Source organism: Felis catus, chromosome E3 (assembly GCF_018350175.1).
Source record: "Felis catus isolate Fca126 chromosome E3, F.catus_Fca126_mat1.0, whole genome shotgun sequence".
Lineage (NCBI taxonomy): Eukaryota > Metazoa > Chordata > Mammalia > Carnivora > Felidae > Felis > Felis catus.
Window position 1 is genome coordinate 29,356,584 of NC_058383.1, and position 22,481 is coordinate 29,379,064.

The window sequence follows — 22,481 nt, forward strand, 5'->3', positions numbered from 1 at the left end:
TCCATTTATACGAGGCATCTAAAGGAGTCAAATTCATATGTACGTATGTACATATTTATTTAAATTCCAGTATAGTTAACACACGTCATATTCGTTTCAGGTGTACAATATAATGATTCAACAATTCTATACATTACTCCATGCTCATCATGGAAAGTGTGCTCTTAACAGCCTTCACCTATTTCACCCATCCCCCACCCTAAAGGAGTCAGATTCTTAGAGACAGAAATGCAACCATGGGCAATCATCAGGGTCTGGAAGGAAGGGGGATGGGGCGTTACTGTTTAATGGCCACAGTTTCAGTTTTTTAAGACAAAAAGTTCTGGGTATTTGTTGCACAACACAAGTGTACTTAACACTACTGAGCTGCAGATTTTAAAATGGTTAAGATGGCAAAAAAAGGGGGGGAGGGTTATATGTTATAGTGTGCGAATTATACCCCCAACAAAAGTTATGTGAAACATTTTAAAAAGCAAGTTACACAACCATTTGTAAAATAAAAGTGTGTGTATAGAATAGAAATGAAATGTAAGAATCTACTGAAAAATGTTAACAGTGTTTGTATTACAGGTGAAAAAGAAGTCTGTAGTTTCCCACACTTTCAGACTTTTCTTCTGGAGAAAATGTAATTACCTTGATATACAAAAAACAGGGCATGGTCTCTATTAAGGGGCAGAAACAAGAAAGCTGATACCTGGGCTGGAGTGCTTGTAGTCACGGGAGACGGCGATTCACTAACTTTTGGCTCAGTCGGGGAAGCGGCGGACCCCTGCGAGTCCTGGCTGGCTGGCTGGTCTGGAGACAGAGCATCACTGCTGTCTTCGTCAAATGAGAAATCGCCCTGAGTTTGAGGATAGTCCTCCTTCCCAACGCCTAAAGAAAGAAATGATTTTCAACTTAACTTGACCTTGGAACACCAAGCTTACAATGATAAAGAAGGAGAAACACTGTTTAGTACAAGAACTTAAGAAGCTGGTTAAAAAAAAAAAAAAAAAATGATGGGGCTCCTGGGTGGCTCAGTCGGTTGAGCGTCCGACTTCGGCTCAGGTCATGATCTCACTGCTCGGGAGTTCGAGCCCTGCACTGGGCTCTGTGCTCACAGCTCAGAGCCTGGGGCCTGCCTCGGATTCTGTGTTTCCCTCTCTCTCTGCCCCTCCCTGATTCATGCTCTTTCTCTCCCTCTCTCAAAAATAAATAGTAAAACATTAAGAAAAATCAAACATAATGTACTTCCCAGAGGAAGGACACACCAGTCACTACCTATGATGAATACTTGGGGAAGAAAGTCAGATCAGATCAGTCTGAATCAGATCAAGCCTTTGGATCCAACTACCAGTTTCAGGAAATACAGAAGACAAAAAAAGTTTTTAATGACACTGGGAATGCAAATGCATTCAGTAAAATCCAGTATGTGGGCATGGCCAGAAAACAGAAGGCTTTTTCACCAACGAAGTAAGAAAAGTTAGAAGACCCACCCAGGAGATTAAGATTTAAGAGCTATATCAGCAAAGACAAGGTGTGAACCTTGCTTGGACCCTGATGTGGAAGACAAGTGTTAAAAACATTAAGAGGCATGGAAGAAAATGGAGCTATGGTTTGGTATCTGTGGATGAGTCCTATTTCATGGAGAGGCCCAGTTATGCTGATGCCTTGCCTTTTGGGGCCCATTTCTTTGGGACTGAATGTAATCATCATTGAATGTACTACTTAGAATTACTGAGTACAAATTGCCTGAGATTTAAACCCATACTCATGCAAAATATGAAGTCCCTAGAGTAATGGAAACAAGACTAGTTTTTATAGCAGGATATTAACTTTTCAAAATTGCTTGCTGAACAAGCGGTATTATTATTATTTTTTCTGCTAAAACTTGTGCCAGAATATAAAGTATGCGTGGTGAGGAAACATTAGTAACTATGATAAGATCAGGATAAAATGGACAAATTTTACCATTCTTAATAAATACATCTGTCCTCATGTGCTATTTACGTTGTTGAACTAACACTGAACAAGATATTCATCTTTCCTAGAAGTACACAGAATTAAGTAATGAAAAATCTGTAAGGATCTTAAACAACACAACAGAAATTAAATAGTATAATGAGTAAGTTGAATTAAGAAAATGTCAGAATGAGGGGTGCATGGGTGGCTCAGTTGGTTGAGTGTCCAACTTCAGCTCAGGTCATGATCTCACGGTCCGTGAGTTCAAGCCCCACGTCGGGCTCTGTGCTGACAGCTCAGAGCCTGGAGCCCCTTGGGATTCTGTGTCTCCCTCTCTCTCTGCCCCTCCCCACCTGTGCTCTGTCTCTACTGAAAATGAATAAACATTAAAAAAAATTAAAAAAAAAAGATGTCAGAATGAAATTGGAACTTAAGGACAGAAACCTCAGACGTGACAAGAGGAACTTCTGTGTTAACTGGTAAGAGATGCTTCATCTACCTTATTACATAAAAAACAAAAAAAAATCCCAAGAATAACGGGAATTGGTGCAAGTATTAATCGATTTCTAATTCACCCAGAAAACAATACTCATGATCGGTGCTGGCTTTTTTATTTTAATGTTTATTTATTTTAAGAGAGAGAGAGAGAGCATGTGCACGAGAGGGGGAGGGGCAGAGAGAGAGAGGGGGAAAGAGAGAGAGAGAGAATCCCAAGCCGACTCCACACCGACAGCACAGAGCCTGACGTGGGGTTCGATCTCATGAACCAGGAGATCATTACCTGAGCCAAAATCAAGAGTCGGACTCTTAAGTGACTGAGCCACCCAGGTGCCCCTGGTGCTGGCTTTTTAAATTAAATTTGTTTGAAACTTCCAAGTTTCTCTTTCTCCCAGAAATAATAAATTTTTAGAGTCTTGCCTATAATTGCTTCCTTAACACTGGAGTCTACAGGAAGGATGTTTTTCTCTACCAGCTCCATAGGACCAGGTCTTTGAGCAATCTTTTCATTCAGATCATCCGCTAGTCGAGCTCTTTTCAACTTCATCTGAGTAGCCTGCAGGGATGGTTCTGCAAATGTTTCTAAAAGAGGAAACATAGTTTTAACCATTACTTGAATTACTCGGTTCCATAACGTTACTTCTGGCCAACTGAATCTAATTTAATTTAAACTGGGTTAAACATATTTATGTGTTCTCAATACACTGATGGAAAGAGAAGTAGGCTGTTTAAGAATGCTGTAGTGTACTCTGTATATTTTTAGTCCTGGATACTTTATACTGTCTATATAATGCCCTTAGACGCAAATTAACATGAACTCAAGCCAAAAATGTGGTACTGCTCTTGTTCATTTATGGTGGGAGGATCACAGTCACATTTGTTAGGTATTGGGAGGTCTGGAGGATGAACACGAGGGATGTGGTCCATCCGTGGCCCAAGAAGTGTCCAGGTGTGATCTGGCTTCACTGCAAAGTCAACTGTGAGACGTGGCACTGTTCTCTTACTTAGTTAGGTCCTAAAGCTTCTCTGCAGGAGCCAAAGGAAGAGCCAGAATCAAATTCTTGGGTTGATCCTTGTGTGTCTCAGTCAATCATCCTCACTAAGAATCTGGGTTTATTTCTGGGTATATAACCTTGGAACATTCAATTACATAGTCATATGTCATAAAGATAGATGTCAATGGTCATAAAGAAGGCTCGGCTCATCTACTTGCAAACAGGAAGTTGTACAACAAATGCAAAAGTAACGTTAAGTATCCTAACTCATTCATCTGGGTAACTGTGTCAATGATGGCTTCTGGTACCTCTCATTAACATTTTATTATATTGTTCTAAATAATGTTTAGAAGTGATTAAAAATATGGTGAGGTGTTAACCCCAAATTCTGAGTTGACAGTTGCCTGCCACTTAAATTATATAGCAGAAGGTCTTTTAATGAAAATCCCCATAAGTAATCTCAGGATTAACTGATGTTCTCTTTTTAGTGGGTACAATGTCCTGGCTGCAGCCCAAAGCACACCAAAAGCCCACGGCCCGTGAATTACTCCCCAGCATATCCGAGTGCTTCTCCTTCCACCAGCTGAATTACATGCTTACCACAACTCAACCTTGATGGTCCACAAAACAGTTCCTATCATTTCATATCTGCTGTCAATACATAGTTTAACTACATCTTATAGGAAAATGATAAACTTCAAAAATAAGACTATTTCTTGGGAACCTAAGTTAAATCCTTTGGAATGATTTGATAAAGGTGGGTTATTACAGAATAAGTCACTGTCAAATTAGGGCAATTAACAACTAAAATATTTGGGAAAAATTATAAAATCTAGGATTTTCCAACTCAGATTGCTTTTCAAGTGTCTTTATGTTGTTTTTGCACCCTAAATGGAAATTGTAGATGACGTATGATAGCTGTGCTTCATGCAAGAAAGATGATGTAAACTCCATTCACTTCCCTAATGAGGGCCCTGGTCCTAAATCAGAGTATTGGCTAATAAATGCACATTTCTGTAAGTGAAGATAACATGGGTGACCTCTTATTTTTAACATTTTCCTGTATAACCTTAGGCTGTGGCCCCCATCTTATTACATAAACCACTTCTAACCACAGAGGAAGATGACAGGTAGAGAGAATGAGACCATGCCAATCACTCTTAGGGTGATTTTAAATGCTGTTGTTAAGATCTAGGTAGGACAGTCTTCTGCCTTTCTCCTTTCTCCCATCAACATTTCCATATCAGGAATATGTCTGGAATGAAAATATCCCGAAAGTAAATAATTAGACGCTGGGATTTTGGTATGTTTCTGTTTTTGGTCCTGTGATCTCCTCATCTCCACGATGCTGAGGTTAGATTTTAGCTGAACTTCAGAAAAATAATTTAGACTTTTGCCTGCCAAACATCCAATTCAATCAAAATTGGGGTAATGTTAAAATAAGTTGGGGGGTTTGAAGTTATTTTTTAAAATTACAAACAATATATATTCTTTCTTACTTTAAAAATCCCAACTTGAGAACAGATACTAAAAAAACATCACTTACGGGCCGCTCATGCACATAGTTGGGTTTTTAACCATTGGGTAATCTTTTCTTCTTCTTCTTCTTTTTTTAAAGCAAATATGATTCTTTTTGATAGTTAAATGTATTTGCTTTGGTTTTAATTATATTAATAAAGCCTGTTACAATTAGAAGGCAAGTTGAAACAGATAGCATTGTTCCTTCAAAAATGTCCTTTATAGGTCGAGGTATTTTTGGGTGCGGAAGGAGCCCCGTCCCCAGTTACTTACCACCACAATTGCTTCTTGAAGATTCACTTAACCCTGAAATTTTTTGGGAGCTGTTTCTACCCTACCACTTGAGTTCTGGAAAAGCTTTTTTAGCCCAATGGACTTCTGAGAACACACTAAGAGTAGTGGAAGGCATATACCCGTCACTTCCCACCCCAGATATGGAGATAGTCACATAATCACAGATTCTTTGGATTAGAAGAGACCCTACTTGGGGATGCAGATACCAACTTGCTACTTGGGATTTGTTTACAACATCCTACTGTGGTGTCATCCTGTGCTTCGTCCCCACCACAACAGCCTGTTTACTGCCATCAAGCCCTTTTCACAATCTGTAATTCATTTGTTTTGCCTGTTTATTATCTGTCTCTGCTACTAGATTGTAAGCTTCATGAAAGCAGGCATGGATCTGGCTCATTTCCTGGGTCTCTGGGGTCTAGTTCACTGGCCAATGAATGACCACCTCAAATGAGCATAACCTTATTGCTTCTGGAAGAGTTTTAAACATGTCTGACCTTCAGGATATTACTCCTTATGATGAGCGACAATCTAATACTTTGTAATATCAACCTAATTCTAATACTAACTCTATCATTAGACCAGAGGAATAAATGTAATATTCCTACTTGAGAAGAGTCTCTGAATCTTTGTGAGAAATTTCCAGATTCTTTCTGTATCATCTCAGGGTTTAACACACTCAAGACTATCACGGGGTCAAGCTCCTAGTCCTTGCTTAATAAATCAGTCTGAGGAACAAAACAATGAAAGAAAACGTACTCAGGAGCTTATGGGGGAGGGGGGATACTTTCAAGAATGCTCTGTCTTTAGACAGAAAAACATTCTGGTCTGAGTCATGTGTCTCACTAGAGACAGAACAGAACTGTCCCTACCAGCTTCACAAGTGATGAAGCTAGACCACTGAGGAAATCCGGTGGGCTAAGTGGAGAGTATTTATATTAATGGTCAGATCAAGCTGGACTGTTGTGGGTACGTAACGACAAACAAAAGATGTTAGGTGTGGGCAGTGCACCAGGTAGATATAACAGGGTCCATCCAGATAGGTGAAAATCTAGGGTTATACTTGTGGCCACTGTACCCTTTATGACTTAATGGGAAAATATTCCTCACTGATGAAGAAATCCTCTGGACCAAAAATGTTTTTCCAGAACAGATGGTAGAGACATCTACAGCACCAGTTGGTGGGGCAGAGTCAGTTCATCAATTGGTTATTTGGAGAATCAAACCTTCCCCATGTATCTAACATAACATTTTAGCTTTGGGTCTTCATGTTGGCTATCCAATTTGGAGGATGTCAGCCTGTGGGGTAAAAAGTTATTAAGATGGGAATAAACAGCAATGGTGGAATTCTCACTTCTTTTCTTGAGAAAATGCAGCAAAATAAGCAGAAATAAACATTTTTACCTTCTAAAATGTGCATCCTGACAAGTTCAGAACGATCTGGTCGGCTCCGAATCTTATGCTTCAAAAAGTTTTCAGTCTTGAGAGAGAGAGAGAGAGAGAGAGAGAGAGAAGAGAGAAGAGAGAGTGAGTCTTACTATAAATTGTTTATGACTTATTGTGGTTTTGCATTTTTCTCTCAAGGTACTCCATTTAAATAAATTGTACACTCTTTGGTCATGATTTTGAGAAGAAAAGAGTAGCAATTAGTACTTTGAAGAGCTATTATCCAATACATAATTTAAACTGCAGCCTTCAAAACTGCACAGGCACTTGAAATGCATGCTGGCATAAAGTAAGCACTTTACAGACTTTTATTTTAAAACTTGGAAAAGGCAAAAGGCTCATAATTTGCACAGACATAGGATTTTGATCATTTAAATATCTAATAGCTACACTTCAGGTCAAGTAAAAATCCACCTAAATAACAAATTTCTTTAAAATCCTAATGTGTTTTCATTGATGAATTCATATCCTTGATCATACTTTCTTACTCAGAAAGGTTCTCAACTGAAACAATAAGGCTTTCAAATGGGTTTTATATTTTACAAGATTCTAAGAGATCATTATCGCCTTCTGGGAAAATTCCTACGGAATTTTTGGAACATGCTTATTTTCATATTGCATGATAGAAGTATTCCCTAAAGCAAAAAGAATGAATGTGCATAATGGTACTTTTAAACAAAAGTAATGAACATGAATTCGATGTGCAAATGGCATGGAAAACTCTCCAAGAATAGAGCGGAGTTGAAACACAGCAACTTCTTTAATTCAGCCAGATTCTCCTGCCCTTGGTCAAACGTACAGCGGACGCAGACCCAGTAAGGAAACCACCTAAAGATGTGTGGTTGTCGGGACACCACTTGGGCTGTCTGTCGGTCTGCTGGGGTAACAAGCGGCAGAAACACTCCATGGTTATTCTAAAACCTGTTGGTATGCCCCAGCACTGAAATGAAGAAATGCGATTTGTCCTTTATGTACAAAACCAGTTACTGGCTTTAAAAGAACAAAATTTGAACATCATGCATTTTCTACAAACTTCCAAGATTCAACTACCCCAGAATATATAACTCTGGAAGCCACCTGTCCTGAAAATACGCTGCATTTTCTCTATGGATATATTTAGGAGTAAGATTGCTACTTGCCCACAGGTACTTTAAAATACAAGAGAGAAGCAGAGAAGCAGAACCTCTGAAACTGAAATTTCTTACCCTGGCTCGTTCCAAGCTTTTTATCTGCTCATGGAATGCAGCTGGGCTCTTCAAAGCTGTGAGAAGAATAAGAACCATGTAGACAGACGAGTTAATATTTCAGCCAAACGTTAGGGTACATTATGTTGATGTTCCTTCTTAATCTTACTAGTTTGCATCTACAGTTCCATTTATTACTAGTTCCTTTAGGAGATCTGCAAAATTTGAAACCTTAGACGTTTCAGAATTAAAATCATATATTCACAAATAAAACAAGTGAACATTGAGGATAGAGTTGTACACATAATGACAATACAAGTACCAGGTCAGACTACTTGGAGCCAACAGTTGGGCCAAATTACCATCACCAAGGGAACCGTGTGATGACTCCCTGATGGGTCTTTGCTCTTAGTGGCCATAAAAGATACCAGAAAAAGCCCAAATGTCCAGAGGACGTTTAGCCTAGGAGTGGTCTAACCTTGAACACGAGGACATGCTACACTTTCTGTCTAGCAGAGCTGAGTTACCATTCACTGAGACCCCACATTGGACATAGTCCTACGCCCTGTGGTCAATCACAGTTATATCGTGGCTGATCGTCACCACCTCGCAAGGTAGGTATCAGGCCAAGTACAGACGAAAGGCTCAAAGTGGTTACCCAAATTCTCGAAGCCATATAGCTAAATTGTGATCAAAGTGGAATCTAAGTCTAGCCTTGTGAATTAGAAGGTGTCATGCTCTTTCTATTGTACCACAGTGCAACTCACCCTAAAGGCCTAATGATTCTTTAATATGTTAACTACTAGTACTTTAAATATTCCAGAATCCCAGAGGGAGGATAAGCAGTGTTTTACTAAAACATCACTTACTACAGTATTTCTATCGACTGTCTTTGCAAAATCTTTTGTGTGTATGTCCACCTGTAAGAACTACAGGCAGTCAGACGCTGTGCACAGGATTTGGGCTAGGTTTACTTGGGCCGTCACCTCTAAAACTTGACTCTCTGGGTAGGATTATTTTCAGCTCTGGTACTTGAAGCACTGCAAAGACTCCCAGGAGACAAGCCCATACAGGTTTCTGTCTAGGGAGCAGCTCCCAAAATCAGACTAGAGCTGGCTTGGCAGTGGTGTTTTAAATATCACTGATACTATTTAATTGATTGGTTCATCATTGGGAAGGTGGTAGAGAAATCTGGCAGATCGTCAAACCACCTTTTGAGTCTATCATAATACTAGATTCAAAATATTTAGATACTCAATTAATAGTAGTCCAGAAAAGTTTTACTGGGAAAAAAGTCTACTGCAGAGAACAACTGTTCTCATAAGCCAAAAAAAGGTAGGGATGCATAAATTCATTTTGTAATTTCTTCTTAGTCTTTTAAAGCCATATAAATTACTTCTTCGAGAGATCAATTTTTAGACAAATATCCATACAAATAATCATAACACCAAAGCAGCCACTCTTCCACCTCTAAAACATGAAATTACCTCCAAACTTGGTGAGCAAAGGTAAGAAGGCAACAGGCGAATATTCTAAAATTAATCAACTCTAAAAAATGAAGGCCTCGAAATACCTCCAAATTATCTACTTGGGCAAGAAAGATTTTATTAATTATAAACAGAATGTGTATTAGTCCTGTAACCGAGATGCACTTAATTACAGACCAGACTGTACTGTATCAAGGATAACTAACTTGAATTAAATAAAGTAGAACAAGTTTTAAAATTAATTTTATCACGTTACTTTCGCAAGTCAAAGTAACACTGGACCTGTTAGGCAGAGAGGAGTCTGATGATTTCAAAACTAAAACGAGGGCTCATGTTGGAAGTGAGAACTGATTTCAACCTAACTACCCCGTTTTCAAGGTGTTCTTTGTGTAATACAGAATTAATTCAAGCCCATCTTTTACAGTGCATCTGGTTTTCAAAACGTTCTTTGAGAGGATTCTCTTAGGCTGGCAGCGCTGAGGCCCGGTTTTCCGTATCAGCTCACGTGGACGCCGTATACGGACTACGTGGACACAACTGAAAGCAGAGCGCGGTCCAGGTTCTTCCCGGACAGGTGCGCTCTGTTACATCACACTGGAGGCGACAGTGACACTGAAATCTTACGTGGCATGATGCCCTGGTCCACCAGCTGTTCTCTCGTCCTCCTCTGTTGGAGCCTCAGCTGGAGCACTGTGAAAAGGAAAGGATCACCACTGAGTTTATCGGCAACTGCAGGTGCCAACAAGCGGATCCCGGAGGAGATACAACTACGCTTTATTAAACCCCTTCTACTTCATAAGCGAGTGAGGATACTACCTGGCACCGTCCAACTTGTAAAAAGAAAACCGATTTGTAGTTTCTGCCAGTTTAGTGAGCTCGGAAGTTCCCTTGGCTTCTTTTTTGTTTAGTTAGTTCATAATCTTATTGATGAATATAGCTAAGTATTTGTTGTTTAAATACAATCACAACATACTCTGCAAATAAACAAAAATAGTTGGCTTATACCTAAGTTGAGACTTGGGAATAAAAAATTTTAACTTGTAGAAATAGAAATGTGAGATTCCCTGACATTAATTGGCTTTTTTTTTTTAAAGCAACAAAAATTTATTTTAAGATTGACTTATTCGGAGAGATTTGCTCCATCTGGAACGAGTTTTAAATAGCTTTAATGAAGGCCAAGTATATAACAAAAATTAGACCTGTGAGGTATTACTAATGACCCAAAGGAAAATTTCTAAATTAAGAACTTACAGTTTAATAATCTTTGCACAAACATCACACCATGTCTCACTCTACAAGTTCTAAAAAAAGCCAAAATCAATCGGTATCTTATCTTTTTAATGAAGACAAGAAAGAATAAATCATTAGAACTTGTAGAGAATGAAGTATACGTCACAAAATGTGAAAATCCAGTTTGCCACATTTAATTAAAAAAAAAGTTTCCCCTGTATTTCTCCAGCAGCTTCCTTTCCTAGCATCTATTTTTGTCTGGAAAACGAGCCGATCTTCACAAAAGAATTACGTGAAGTAACTTTGAAAAATACTTTCCTTGGTTTACCTTATGTTCAATTTTAAGTTTCTATTTTGATTTTTGTGGTTTCATCTATGGATGAAAACCAAGGTTAGGATTATTAAGGGTCTGAGTAAGGTTTGCCAATATGCTAAAAAAAAAATTTACCTCTATGTACTTCTGGAAGAAAGAGAGAGAATTTTCTAGCAAGGGGGTGATGGCTGGCCCGAGAGGCTAGCTCAGGCCAGTCACGCACCCAGGCTCAAACAATATGCAAATGATGGCTCCTAGTTGTAACGACCCCCTGAGATCCAAAGGCACAGGGCCCAGGGCCCTTATATCCTTTGCTTTTTGCTTGCCCTTGTGCTGGGTGCACAGCACAGTCCTAGAGGCAGTTCCGAAACAGTCTAGACTGCAAAATGGCTTGTAAACACATTTTCTTATTCAATGCTAGATATGAATGTCATCCTTTACTAAATGCTGAAAAATTTTTTTTGCTTCTTTTGGGGGCCGTAGGGATCACAAAGCATCAATGACCTCCCATTTAGAACCGAAGCAACTGACCTAAGATTCTATCACATAAAGCCAAAAAAAAATTTGATGAGTCAAAAAAATACAGGCACATGTTTCTCCCAGTAAAATGGCTTGTGATACTTTGAATCAATTATGCTCTAACACAAAGATCGTTTCCCTGATAACTTACAGTTTCCTGAGGACAGTATGTTCCCACCAAGGTACTTCACTAGGAACAAAAACAGCCAAAGAGATGACCTATGAACAGGATAGCACCCAAACGGCTGCATCCTCTAACGTTCTTCTGTGAATGCTAAAGCTAACACTTGTCTGAACTTGAGACGGTCATATTCAAGAGGCCGAATCCCAAGAAGAGGAACACTGAGGGGAGAAAAGGGTCAGAACCATCTCCAGTTCAAAGGCTGACACTTCTGGAACACGGTGGTCCATGTCTGCTGATGAATCTCTAGCAGTGGCAGCCTTCCTTTCTCACAAGGGGGTCCTCAAAGAAAGGTGTAAAATAGAAAGAGTAATGAAAACATCAACAGCCCCCTTCTTTGGTTTAAAACAAACAAGCAAAGCACCGTACTTGTGAGACATTGTGAGACACACGTTATCAAACACGATACAGATCTTTAGGGTGCGTGGCATCTCGGGATGATGGACACATTTGCAACAGCTTCATCTGCAAACCACAGTGAAGACAGTAAGCCACAGTAAGCCGTGAAGCGTCTCCTGACTGCACGCGGGTCAGCGGCCCTCATGCACTTTGCTGGCAGCCCTGCCCGCCATCAGGTCATTGACTAGACATCACATTCTCATGCTGACATGCAAAGCGTGTGTGCTACCAGGAGGGTACCACACAACATGGACGCACGTCAGCGACGGTGAAGACGAAGCAAACACCAAACACAAACCACGTGTGTTTTCCATCCAGGTTCCTACGTGGCAAAACAAAGCACCTTTCTTATGCCATACTGCTTTCAGGGAGGGGAATCATCTTGCCCATCTATTCCCTTCTCGTTGCCTCTGTAACCTTCCCAAGAAGCAACATCATCGCACTACAGCGCTACTCAAAGCAGGGGAGGCGGGCAGCCTTCGTCTCCTAAGAGCCATGTACTGGGTGTCTGTTCGTGACTGCACGGAACAAGTGTGGGATGCACGGCCAAGGGCGGCAGGAGCAGCAATGGCCAGGAATGGAGGGTGTGTGTCGAAGCAAAGATGTGAGGAAGAACATGAATGGAAGAGGCAGAGGTACAGATGACAGTCAGGGTGTAAGCCTGATGACCCAGTCTGGCTTAGTTTTCACCTCTAACAGGAGGGGGGCGGCCCTGGACACACTGCACGGACTGTCAGGCACAACGCCCCGTGGAGAGCCTCGGGTACGTTGCCACTTTGGGTCAGTGTTAAAACACAATTACAGGATTTGCCCACATTAAATATAACCAGTCACTCACAACCTGATGGAAGCTCTTCTGAGAATTTATGAAAAGTACAAACAGGTACAGGCTCATGATTCTGGGAAACAGCAAAACTCCTTTGGGTACTTCCCACTCAGCCCATCAGTAAAAAAGTTCACGTATCATAAGCGACAACCAGTCCGCACCCCAAAGGCAGAACGTCCAGCCCAGGAGAGGCGAGGATGGAACGATGCACACAGTGTGGCTGTCCCTCGGCACTGGACAACCGGAGCTGGCAGAACCAGAAGCTGAGCCAGGTCAGCAAAGGCGCGAGGGGTCCTGGAGACAGAGGACCTGACTCTGTTAGTAATCAGAGCACCACTCGTGGTTGTGGGATCAAGATGCTTTCTCGACTTTCTCCGGGGCCCTTATGAATCCGGCCCGGAGACCATTTTCCTCCCTTGTAGGCTCCACACTCGTGCTCCTGTGGACACAGGGAAGGCCCGGCCCGCTGACCTCTGCCGGGCCTGCCGCACGGTTGTCGTTCTTAAGACAAAGGAGTAAACTGCTATCCCGGCTGGTCTCTGGAAAAGTGACACACTCTGCATGTGTCGGTAAGACTGCACTTCTGTAGCCACGAAGGCAAGACTAGAGGCTGGTCCGGCGAGTGCTTTCTTGGGGTGGCGGCGGGTGGCCGAACAGTTGCCTAAGAAGCCAACGTCCCGGGCAATGGCCTTGCGTCTGAAAACTGAACCTCACAGCGTCCTCCCTGGTGCCGAGATGGGCGGATCAACTGAGCTACTGGGCTGACACCACAGCCTCCATCCTATGAGGAGATTAACTAAAACTGAGGTCTCTCCAAGGCCATTGTGCAAATACGACATGCAAGAGAAGAAAACATGTAAATCTAGAGAATTCTGAGGGAGAAAAAACCATAGTTCCAAACAGCGAGCGGCGACATCGTTTCAGAAAACAAAGGACACGGTAATAACAGAGCAAAATAGAATTCACGTTACCATTGCTCTTATTTGAACATTTTCAAAGAATGCCTTGGTCTTTGAAAAATGTAGAAATGAAAACAATCCAACACATGATCCTGCTAAGTCCTTCAGTTTAAAATTGTTGAGTTTAAACTCATTTGATTTTCTCAACAACGGGGGGGGGAGTTAGATATAAAAGATACGTATCTCATTATACAGCTAGCACTGTACTCTCTGCGTAAAAGCAAATACCTCAAGTTGAGAATTCTACGACAGCTCTGTTTCCTGATGACAAAACTCACAAGAGGTGCTCAAAGGACCTCCATCAACGAAGGGAGAGGAAGTGACAGAGCCATTTGCATACTGTATGTGGCATGTCTTTCTTAATTAGCCAAGTCTTTTATTTTTTATTAGAAGAAAAACTTTGCATCTAAGAGTCAGCTATGTTCATTACACAGGCTAAGGAAATATACCAAAGGAGGAGGAAGAAACTAAGCAACAAAATCCCTGAGTATATCACCCATAGACACACAACTACTGTAACCCTACTGGTGTATTTCCTCTGTCTCTTTTCTAGGCCTAAGTTTGGACCCTCTGCTTCCACACATCATACCGTACATGTAATGAAAAATACTCTTTTTTTAATGACTACACATTCTTTGGCGTGCACACTCCACGGTGTACTAAATATCTGCCTGTCATTTAGCACGGAGGTCGTTTCCGATTTATGCTACTATATACAATGATGCTATGGTGGAATTTTTGTGTATAAAGTTTGTTCCTTATTTCCAGGTATTTCCCTAATTCCTAGAAGGAGTAATACCTCTAGTGGTCCATAGAAGGTATGGCTGTGAAGTAGTGAGATGCATTTCTTCGGGGGGCAAACCAGCATCTTTGGAAATAATAGCAGATGGGGGAGGGCATGAATACAGACCACTTTACATCTATTTCATGTAGAGAAAAAAATTCTTAATTATTGAATTTTCCCAAGGTGGACAGGTCTTAATACTTTTTAAGGCTAACCTTCAGGGCTTACTCTTATATTTCAGCAGAGAGAAAAAAAATACAAACAATTTAAAAAATTCTATTTTGTGCTATTCTTTACTACAACAGATGAAAACAATAAATGTGTCAAGGGAAGTGCTGGAGGCTTGTTTTTTTTTTTCTTTCTTTTTTTTTTTTTTTAAAGAAATGTAAAACTTGGATTTTTAAGCACCATTCCAAAAAATGAAAGGGAGCTTATTCAATGTTAAAGAGGAAATGTCTCTGTTACACGGCATCACAGATACTCTACACATTGGAGAATATTTTCTTTTAGTTCCTTTCCCCTGCTTTTTCTTAAATGGATTAAAATGCTTTTGGAACAAAATTTCCAGGTTAGTTTCTAATAGAAAAAAAAAAAAAGAAACATAATATGCAATAAAGTCTTTCACATAATACTTACACCCCACTTCAAAATTTTCAGCTGCTTTATGAACCAAGGCGATTTGTCTGTTCTCTTTTTTTCTCTGTAAGTAGAACGTTTGAAGTGCTTCTATAATATGACCTAAAGTGCTTTTTCACTCTAAAGGAAAAAAGCCCCATATTATGCAGCATTTTAATAACATACGACAGTTTAGCATGAACTGGATAAGCCAGAGCAATGCGCAGTTTTGGCGCAAAGGGCTTGCGAGGGGACATCTGGGGACGGTATACTACAAAAACAGGGCAGAAATGACCCTTTCTGGGAAGCGGTGTGGCAGTGGGCCATGATCTTGGAAATTCTCAATGAATAGCCAGTTTCACTTATGGGGTACGAAGGAGGGTGGGACAAGAAGGGGAGGGGACATAAGCAGCTGTCAGTGCGTCAGAGAACCCGACTGCGGGACATCGGGCAGGATAAACCGCAGAACCAAGGAGAATGAAAAGCCCAAAATCCTGAGCAGTCAAGGGAAGGCCGGCTAACCAGAGGCCAAAGCAAAGATGGAAAACCAAAGAATACTCTGGAATTGACGATGTATCGACTCTGAAGTCAATACCAGGCAAAAACCAGGCCCTGGTTTCAGTTTTTCAATTTAATTTTATTTTTTCAAACAGATGTTTGAGTAAAGGGAATAAAGTAATTGGGGTTTGGCAAAAATCTATTACGGACCGTTTAAACTGCATTAACTTAGGGGCCTGGGGTGCCTGGGTGGCTCAGTTTGTTAGGCGTCCAACTACGGCTCAGGTCATGATCTCACAGTTGGTGGCTCTGAGCTCTGCGTTGGGCTCACTGCTGTCAGCAGCCCACTTTGTATCCTCTGGCTCCCTCTCTCTCTGCCCTTCCCCCACTTGGACTCTCTCTCAAAAATAAATTAACATTTAAAAAAAATTAGGGGCCTGATGCTATGAAAACAAGACAATGTTATCATCATAACATCTTTTCAACAGATATGGGAGGGAGTGACGGGCCCCTAAGTCACATCTTAGGACAGTGAAGCCTGAGGGCCCCATTCAGTCCTGGATGCAGTGGTTTATTAAAGTGGCAGTTGAGTGGTAAAATGTACAACTACATTTGCTTACAGGTAAGGCCGAAAATTTGAAGTCTTGGAAAAATGTGATACTGAAATAGCAAAAGATTGATGAACTTTTCCTTGTCCTTAAAAATAAATGTTTAAAAAGGTGGTAGTTATTAATACTGTACTATGACCACTATTACTCCAGATGCTTGGGAAAAATTACCATTTTTTTCCCCAAATATAAAACCATAAGGATTGTTTAAAAAACTTTATTTTTTTTTAAAGCAGTTTTAGATTTATAACAAAACTGAGAGGGAAGGACAGATTTCCCACATACCCCTGCCCCCACACATACAGTCTCCCCCATTATCAGCAAGGTTTTAAAAAATTTAATCCCACCAAGATTCATATGTTCTTGGTGTGGACGGGTACTCTGTAGTCAGAAGGTCACATCCTGAGAATTCCATCTGGGCCCGGGTCTCACAAATACACCATTATATGTACCACCAATGCCTCTATTCAAAATCCATGTTTTAGGAGAATCTTTTCTATTTATTTGTTGAAATAAAAGTGACACACACACATAAAAAAGGCATTAAAAAGAACAGTGAATGTTGGTCCATCCCGCTCCCCACCTCTAGTCCTCCACCATAAAGGAAAGCACTGGGAAGCTTCCATGGCTCCAGAGGGTGTTCTGTGAATATTCCCAGAATATTAAATATAAAATATGCAAAGGAGATGTATGGGGTGAGATCTTACTATTCATGTAGTTTGGTGACGTGCTTTAAAACACCCCACGAAATCTAGCTCATTCTTACCAGCTGTGTTAATGGCAGTATCTAACGTGTGGAGGTCTCAACTGTATACACGTTAAGTCTCCAGGTTTTTTGCTATTATAAACCAGGCTGCGGTGACTGTCCTATTCATTTTTTTGGTATCCTTTCATGATGATGATGATTATATAAAATGTATGATAACAGAATATGCACTTCAAATTCTGATAGGGGTGCTTTGCAATCCAAATGGTTTCAGCACTCTGTAGTCCCACTTACGACGTAGGAGGGGACACTTCTGTTCGTCCCTTCCCCAGTATGTGCGTCATCGTGTCTTAAGAGAAGTTTAAATTCAGAAACAAAGATCACTTCCACTCACCCCAGACCACTGGCAAATATCATGCCAAAAATAATAGTAAAATTTGATATAACTAATAAGGAGTAAGGGACCAAAAGACATCAAAAGAATTAGGGAGGGTGATGGGGCAGGTTTTTGACTGAATGTGGAGACATTTACGGTTGTCAGAAGCTCTAGTTAAGCTTTCTGTCGCAAACCTCGTATTTATTCATAAACCTGGAAGAATTTTCTGATGTTCCTGGGTAGAAACCTCAAGCACAAGACATCTCATTTTTTTCCCCTTCAACACAGCTGAGAGATGTACTAGACATATTTAAGATATATTTAGAATAAAATCAACCAGTACGTGGTAAGAGACTGGATGCTGGGCTTGAAGGGGGAAGACACAACCAAGATGGCTCCTGGGTTTCTGGCTTAAGCACCTGGGTAGACCGGTGACTGAGACGAACAATGCAAGTTGGCCATTTGGGAGCTCGGTCTCAGACGTGTGTGAATTAGAAGTGCAGATGTCAAAGTGACGATGGCTCTGGGGGTCCAGATTTCAGAAGGCAGGTCTTGGAAGGAGACTGAAATTTGAAAGTCGTCACTTAGGGGCGCCTGGGTGGCGCAGTCGGTTAAGCGTCCGACTTCAGCCAGGTCACGATCTCGCGGTCCGTGAGTTTGAGCCCTGCGTCAGGCTCTGGGCTGATGGCTCAGAGCCTGGAGCCTGTTTCCGATTCTGTGTCTCCCTCTCTCTCTGCCCCTCCCCCGTTCATGCTCTGTCTCTCTCTGTCTCAAAAATGAATAAAACAGGGGGCGCCTGGGTGGCGCAGTCGGTTAAGTGTCCGACTTCAGCCAGGTCACGATCTCGCGGTCCGTGAGTTCGAGCCCCGCGTCGGGCTCTGGGCTGATGGCTCAGAGCCTGGAGCCTGTTTCCGATTCTGTGTCTCCCTCTCTCTCTGTCCCTCCCCCGTTCATGCTCTGTCTCTCTCTGTCCCAAAAATAAATAAACGTTGAAAAAAAAAAAAAAAAGAAAAGAAAGTCGTCACTTATGTGGCATTTAAAGCCCTGAGAGTCCGCCGAGCTGGAGAATACAGAAAGAGAAGGCAAAGGAAGCCCGGGACTCAGCAACCAGGAACAAGGAACGTTAACAATTAAAAGCCCACTTATGGGTCAGCGAGGGGATGAAGAAGACCCAGCAAAGGAAGTCGAGGAAGCCATCTGTGAAGGAAGAGGAGCCTGGAGAGTGGTGTAAAAGTATTTTCTATAAGGGGGTCATGAGGAGCTACTGCTCGGAGGGATGGATGTAAGTCAGACCAGAGGAGGCGTACGGAGTAAAGGAGGGGCAAGGGTGTGAATGACGTCAACGGAAGCAATGCTTTCAAGATGGTGCCCATGAAGGCAGGAGAGAAGGTGCAAAGCTTCAGGCTGGAACATACTGGGGCAAGTCTATAACAGATGAAGAGCAAGAGAGAGGAATGGGGAGGGGAGGGGAGGGAAAGGGGAGAACGGGGCTGAATGAACAGGAAGGAGAATGAACAGGAGAGTAGGAGGCGGCAGGTCCCTTCAAGGGAAGGGCGTCCGAGCACACAGAGACAGCTTCTGCTAAGAGCCGCTCCTTCTGGCGCAACAGGAGGGCAAACAGAACGGGGCAGAGCTGCAGGTAGGTATACAGATCTGGACTGGGCTGTCCAGGGACTTGCCAATGACGCCTTCTATTTCCTCGAAGGAGGAGGAAGCCAGGCGACGCGCTGAAAGTGAGGCGAGGGAGCAAAAGGTCAGTCTGAGGCCAGTGCAGGAGGTACGAAACAGTCGCTGCAGACGGTGAAGAGCAGGGTGAAAAGAGAAACAGGTTATTTGTTCCCGAGATGCTCCGCTAATGGTGGCAACAGCCTGGGGGACAGAAGTCACTCAGGAAACTGGCAGGTTGCTCGTCAGCTCTGAACGTTATCCCTGTGATCAGAGAAAGAGACCACGAGATACAAAATCACGACGTCTGGCAGTTCTCCCTAAAGCTCAGCAAACCAAGTTTTTGTCACAAGCAGTTGTAGCCCAGCAATTCCCCGTCTGGGTGAACCGGAAAGAACGGACGGCGGGGGCTCAGACACACGGGTGCATCCGTGTGCGCGGCGGCACCGCTGACAGTCCGCAGAAGTTGGGGACGGTCCCCAAGTCAGCAGCGCATCAATGGATGAACGCGCTGCGGTCCGTCCACACAACGGAACAGAATCCAGCCATAAAAAAGAATGTAGCACGGACAGGTGCTGCCACACGGACGAACCTGGAAAACACGATGCTCAGTGAAAGACGTCAGACACAAAGGCCACCTGGTGGACCTGTGCCGCGTGTGAAATAGCCACCTGAGACAGAGTTCAGAGTGGTGACTGCTACGAACTGGGGTGGGGGTTGGGGGGTGGGAGGGGGGTGTGGGAGCAACTGCTTAACAGCTGCGAGGTTTTCTTTGGGGTGATGAAAATGTTTTGGAACCAGAGGTGTGTCTGAGCAACCTGGTGAATAGTACTAAATGCCTCTGAATCGTTCACTCTAAAATGGTTAAGTTTTTGTTATATGAATTTTAGCTCAATTAAAAAAAAACCAAACATGTCAGCAGAACAAGAGACCTTAAGACACGAATAACTCAATAACCAAATTTCTCATTTCTCACCCACTCCTAGCTAGCCCTCACCACAACTCCGTTAACCACTAACGCTGACTCCATCTTTTAATAATGTGATAACTATAGTCACAGCTACATTTTACACTGCTGTCACACTGAATTCTAGGTTGTCCTGGGGCTGTTCTGGCCCTTATTTCCCCTTCTAGACCACATCCCTATATTCTAGCATCTTCTGCAATGCTCACAGTATAGAAGTTTCAATCAACACGTTTTACTTAACTTTGCATGGTAGACTTAACAGTATGTAACGGAGTTAGAGTTTCTAAGGAAAGAAAGCTCTGCCAATTTTTTTTTTTAATACTAGGCCAAATTTAAGAAGAGATCAACAGAAGAATTTTCGAGGGGCAAGGGCTTATCATGGGCAGAACCAAGATTATTTCAGTTTGTTGTAGGAATCTGAGGCTTGGGTATTTTTGAATTACTGTGGGTGGTAGAACAGGAAATAAAATTTAATACAAGACGACTAATAAGGGAAGGTGAAGGCAAAGGAGTCAAGAAAACCATGAAAACCTGGCAGATACCAGTTTGTTTTCATCTCCACTTACAATGACTGTAAAATTCATGATGCATTAAGGAAGAAAAAAAGCACTCAAGGACTCTCACACATGACAAAAGGGAGCAACCAAAGATCACAGACCTCTGGCTTTATTTTCAGGGCTCTAACTTGCTAATTACAAAGTAAGCCTCTTCTTTAAGTGATGCTACAAACTAGAAAGCACAAAGAGGCCCCAAATAAAGTGGTGGCTTGTCTTCTAAGAGCCATGCCATCTGCACTGACGCGCAGGCTTCCCGGACCACGGCTTCCTTTCTGGAGCAACGCAGTTACGTACGGAGTGTATGTAAATCGACACTCCGACATGACGAAGGGCAAGCAGCACTGTGATCAGAAATTTTTATATTATGATTATTTTCCACTGAAGAAAGGGAGACAACATCAAATTAACTAAAAACAAAAACTGTACAGGGGTGCCTGGGTGCCTCAGTTGGTTAAGTGACTGACTTCGGCTCAGCTCATGATCTTGCGGTCTGTGAGTTCGAGCCCCACGTCAGGCTCTGGGCTCTGTGCTGAAAGCTCAGAGCCCGGCACCGATTTCGGATTCTGTGTCTCCCCCTCTCTCTGCCCTTCCCCCACTCGCACTGTGTCTCTCTCTGTCTCTCAAAAATAAATTAACTTTAAAAAATTAAAAAAAAAACTGCACATATTAGTGTTTGAAAAAGTTCTTAGACGACATAGGAAATATTGCCTTTCTTTCCAATGTCAGAAAGCCTACTGTAGCCTATGAACTCCCCGGGGGTGGGGGATACGGGAAGGGGCAGGTGAGACAAACTTTGGAATTCTAAACTTGCTGGTAAGGAGGTCACAGTCTAAAATGCACCATTTAGCCTCTATTAGGAATTAAAAGCAAAAATGAAGTAGAAACGAAAATGCGAACAGTCCAGGCTAACATGCGATAGGTTTCCTGAATTATTCTGCAGCATGAGGTCAGGAAGACCATGTTTTCAACATGCAGCTTTGGAAATTTACAGGCACTTTGATAACTCCGTGGTTGGCTGCTGCTTCTGTTACCATGGAAACAGACTGCTAAAAATGGGGCATGTTTCTTTAAACTGATCATACCTTCACACAAATTCCCTTCTCCTTTTTGTCAAAAGTTGGAATGAATTTAAAGTATGCCTCTCGTGGTATGACAACGTGATGTCAAGCTGGGGGGCCTGGTACAGAACAGCAGGGGTAACATCAGTCTGTGGCACGCATACAGAAGGATATTACACACATACGCGTTTTAAAACATCTCATTTGGTTAAGGAGTGGTGGAAATGAAGTACCTAGTGGCATAAAAGGAAGTATAACGCAAATATCAGGCACTTTGAAAGCAACATCATCCACTTAACTGCCTCATCACCAGCAACGTAAAGAGGTTAAAACAATACTTGATTTCTTTCTTGTTGACAACGGATTTTTAACCTGTAGGACCCTACAGGCTCTATCCCCGAACTTCCACATTTCTTTTTTTTTTTTTTCAACGTTTATTTATTTTTGGGACAGAGAGAGACAGAGCATGAACGGGGGAGGGGCAGAGAGAGAGGGAGACACAGAATCGGAAACAGGCTCCAGGCTCTGAGCCATCAGCCCAGAGCCTGACGCGGGGCTCGAACTCACGGACCGCGAGATAGTGACCTGGCTGAAGTCGGACGCTTAACCGACTGCGCCACCCAGGCGCCCCCGAACTTCCACATTTCTTACCCTACATGGTTCCCAGAGAAGATAATATTTTTCTTATTTTGGGGGCAATCAGAACTTCTCTATTCCACCACCACCACATCAGAATTCCAGTGGGCAGCTCTCGCTAGAGGTGCCGTTGAGTAAAAGCATCTTCCTAACTGCTCTAAGCTGGGAAGATGTACGTGGCATAAAACATTCTGAAATGTCTTAACGTAAATGCCTGAGGCAGG

General features: G+C 42.2%; 1 protein-coding gene across 11 annotated transcripts in view; it reads right to left on the reverse strand.

Moving 5' to 3' along the window:
- Window positions 1-22,481, reverse strand: part of MRTFB (myocardin related transcription factor B) — a 128,655-nt gene that overhangs the window by 53,766 nt on the left and 52,408 nt on the right. For 10 of the 11 annotated variants that reach the window (XM_019820936.3, XM_019820934.3, XM_019820933.3 and 7 more), the window contains 5 exons: window positions 9,985-10,050; window positions 7,895-7,950; window positions 6,648-6,723; window positions 2,860-3,021; window positions 695-873 (listed from right to left, as the gene is read on the reverse strand). In XM_019820936.3, the coding sequence (XP_019676495.1) occupies window positions 695-873; window positions 2,860-3,021; window positions 6,648-6,723; window positions 7,895-7,950; window positions 9,985-10,050 (539 nt within the window). Of the gene's footprint in view, window positions 1-694; window positions 874-2,859; window positions 3,022-3,443; window positions 5,864-6,647; window positions 6,724-7,894; window positions 7,951-9,984; window positions 10,051-22,481 lie in introns of those variants that run through there. The other variant, XM_023246366.2, reaches the window with a different exon arrangement.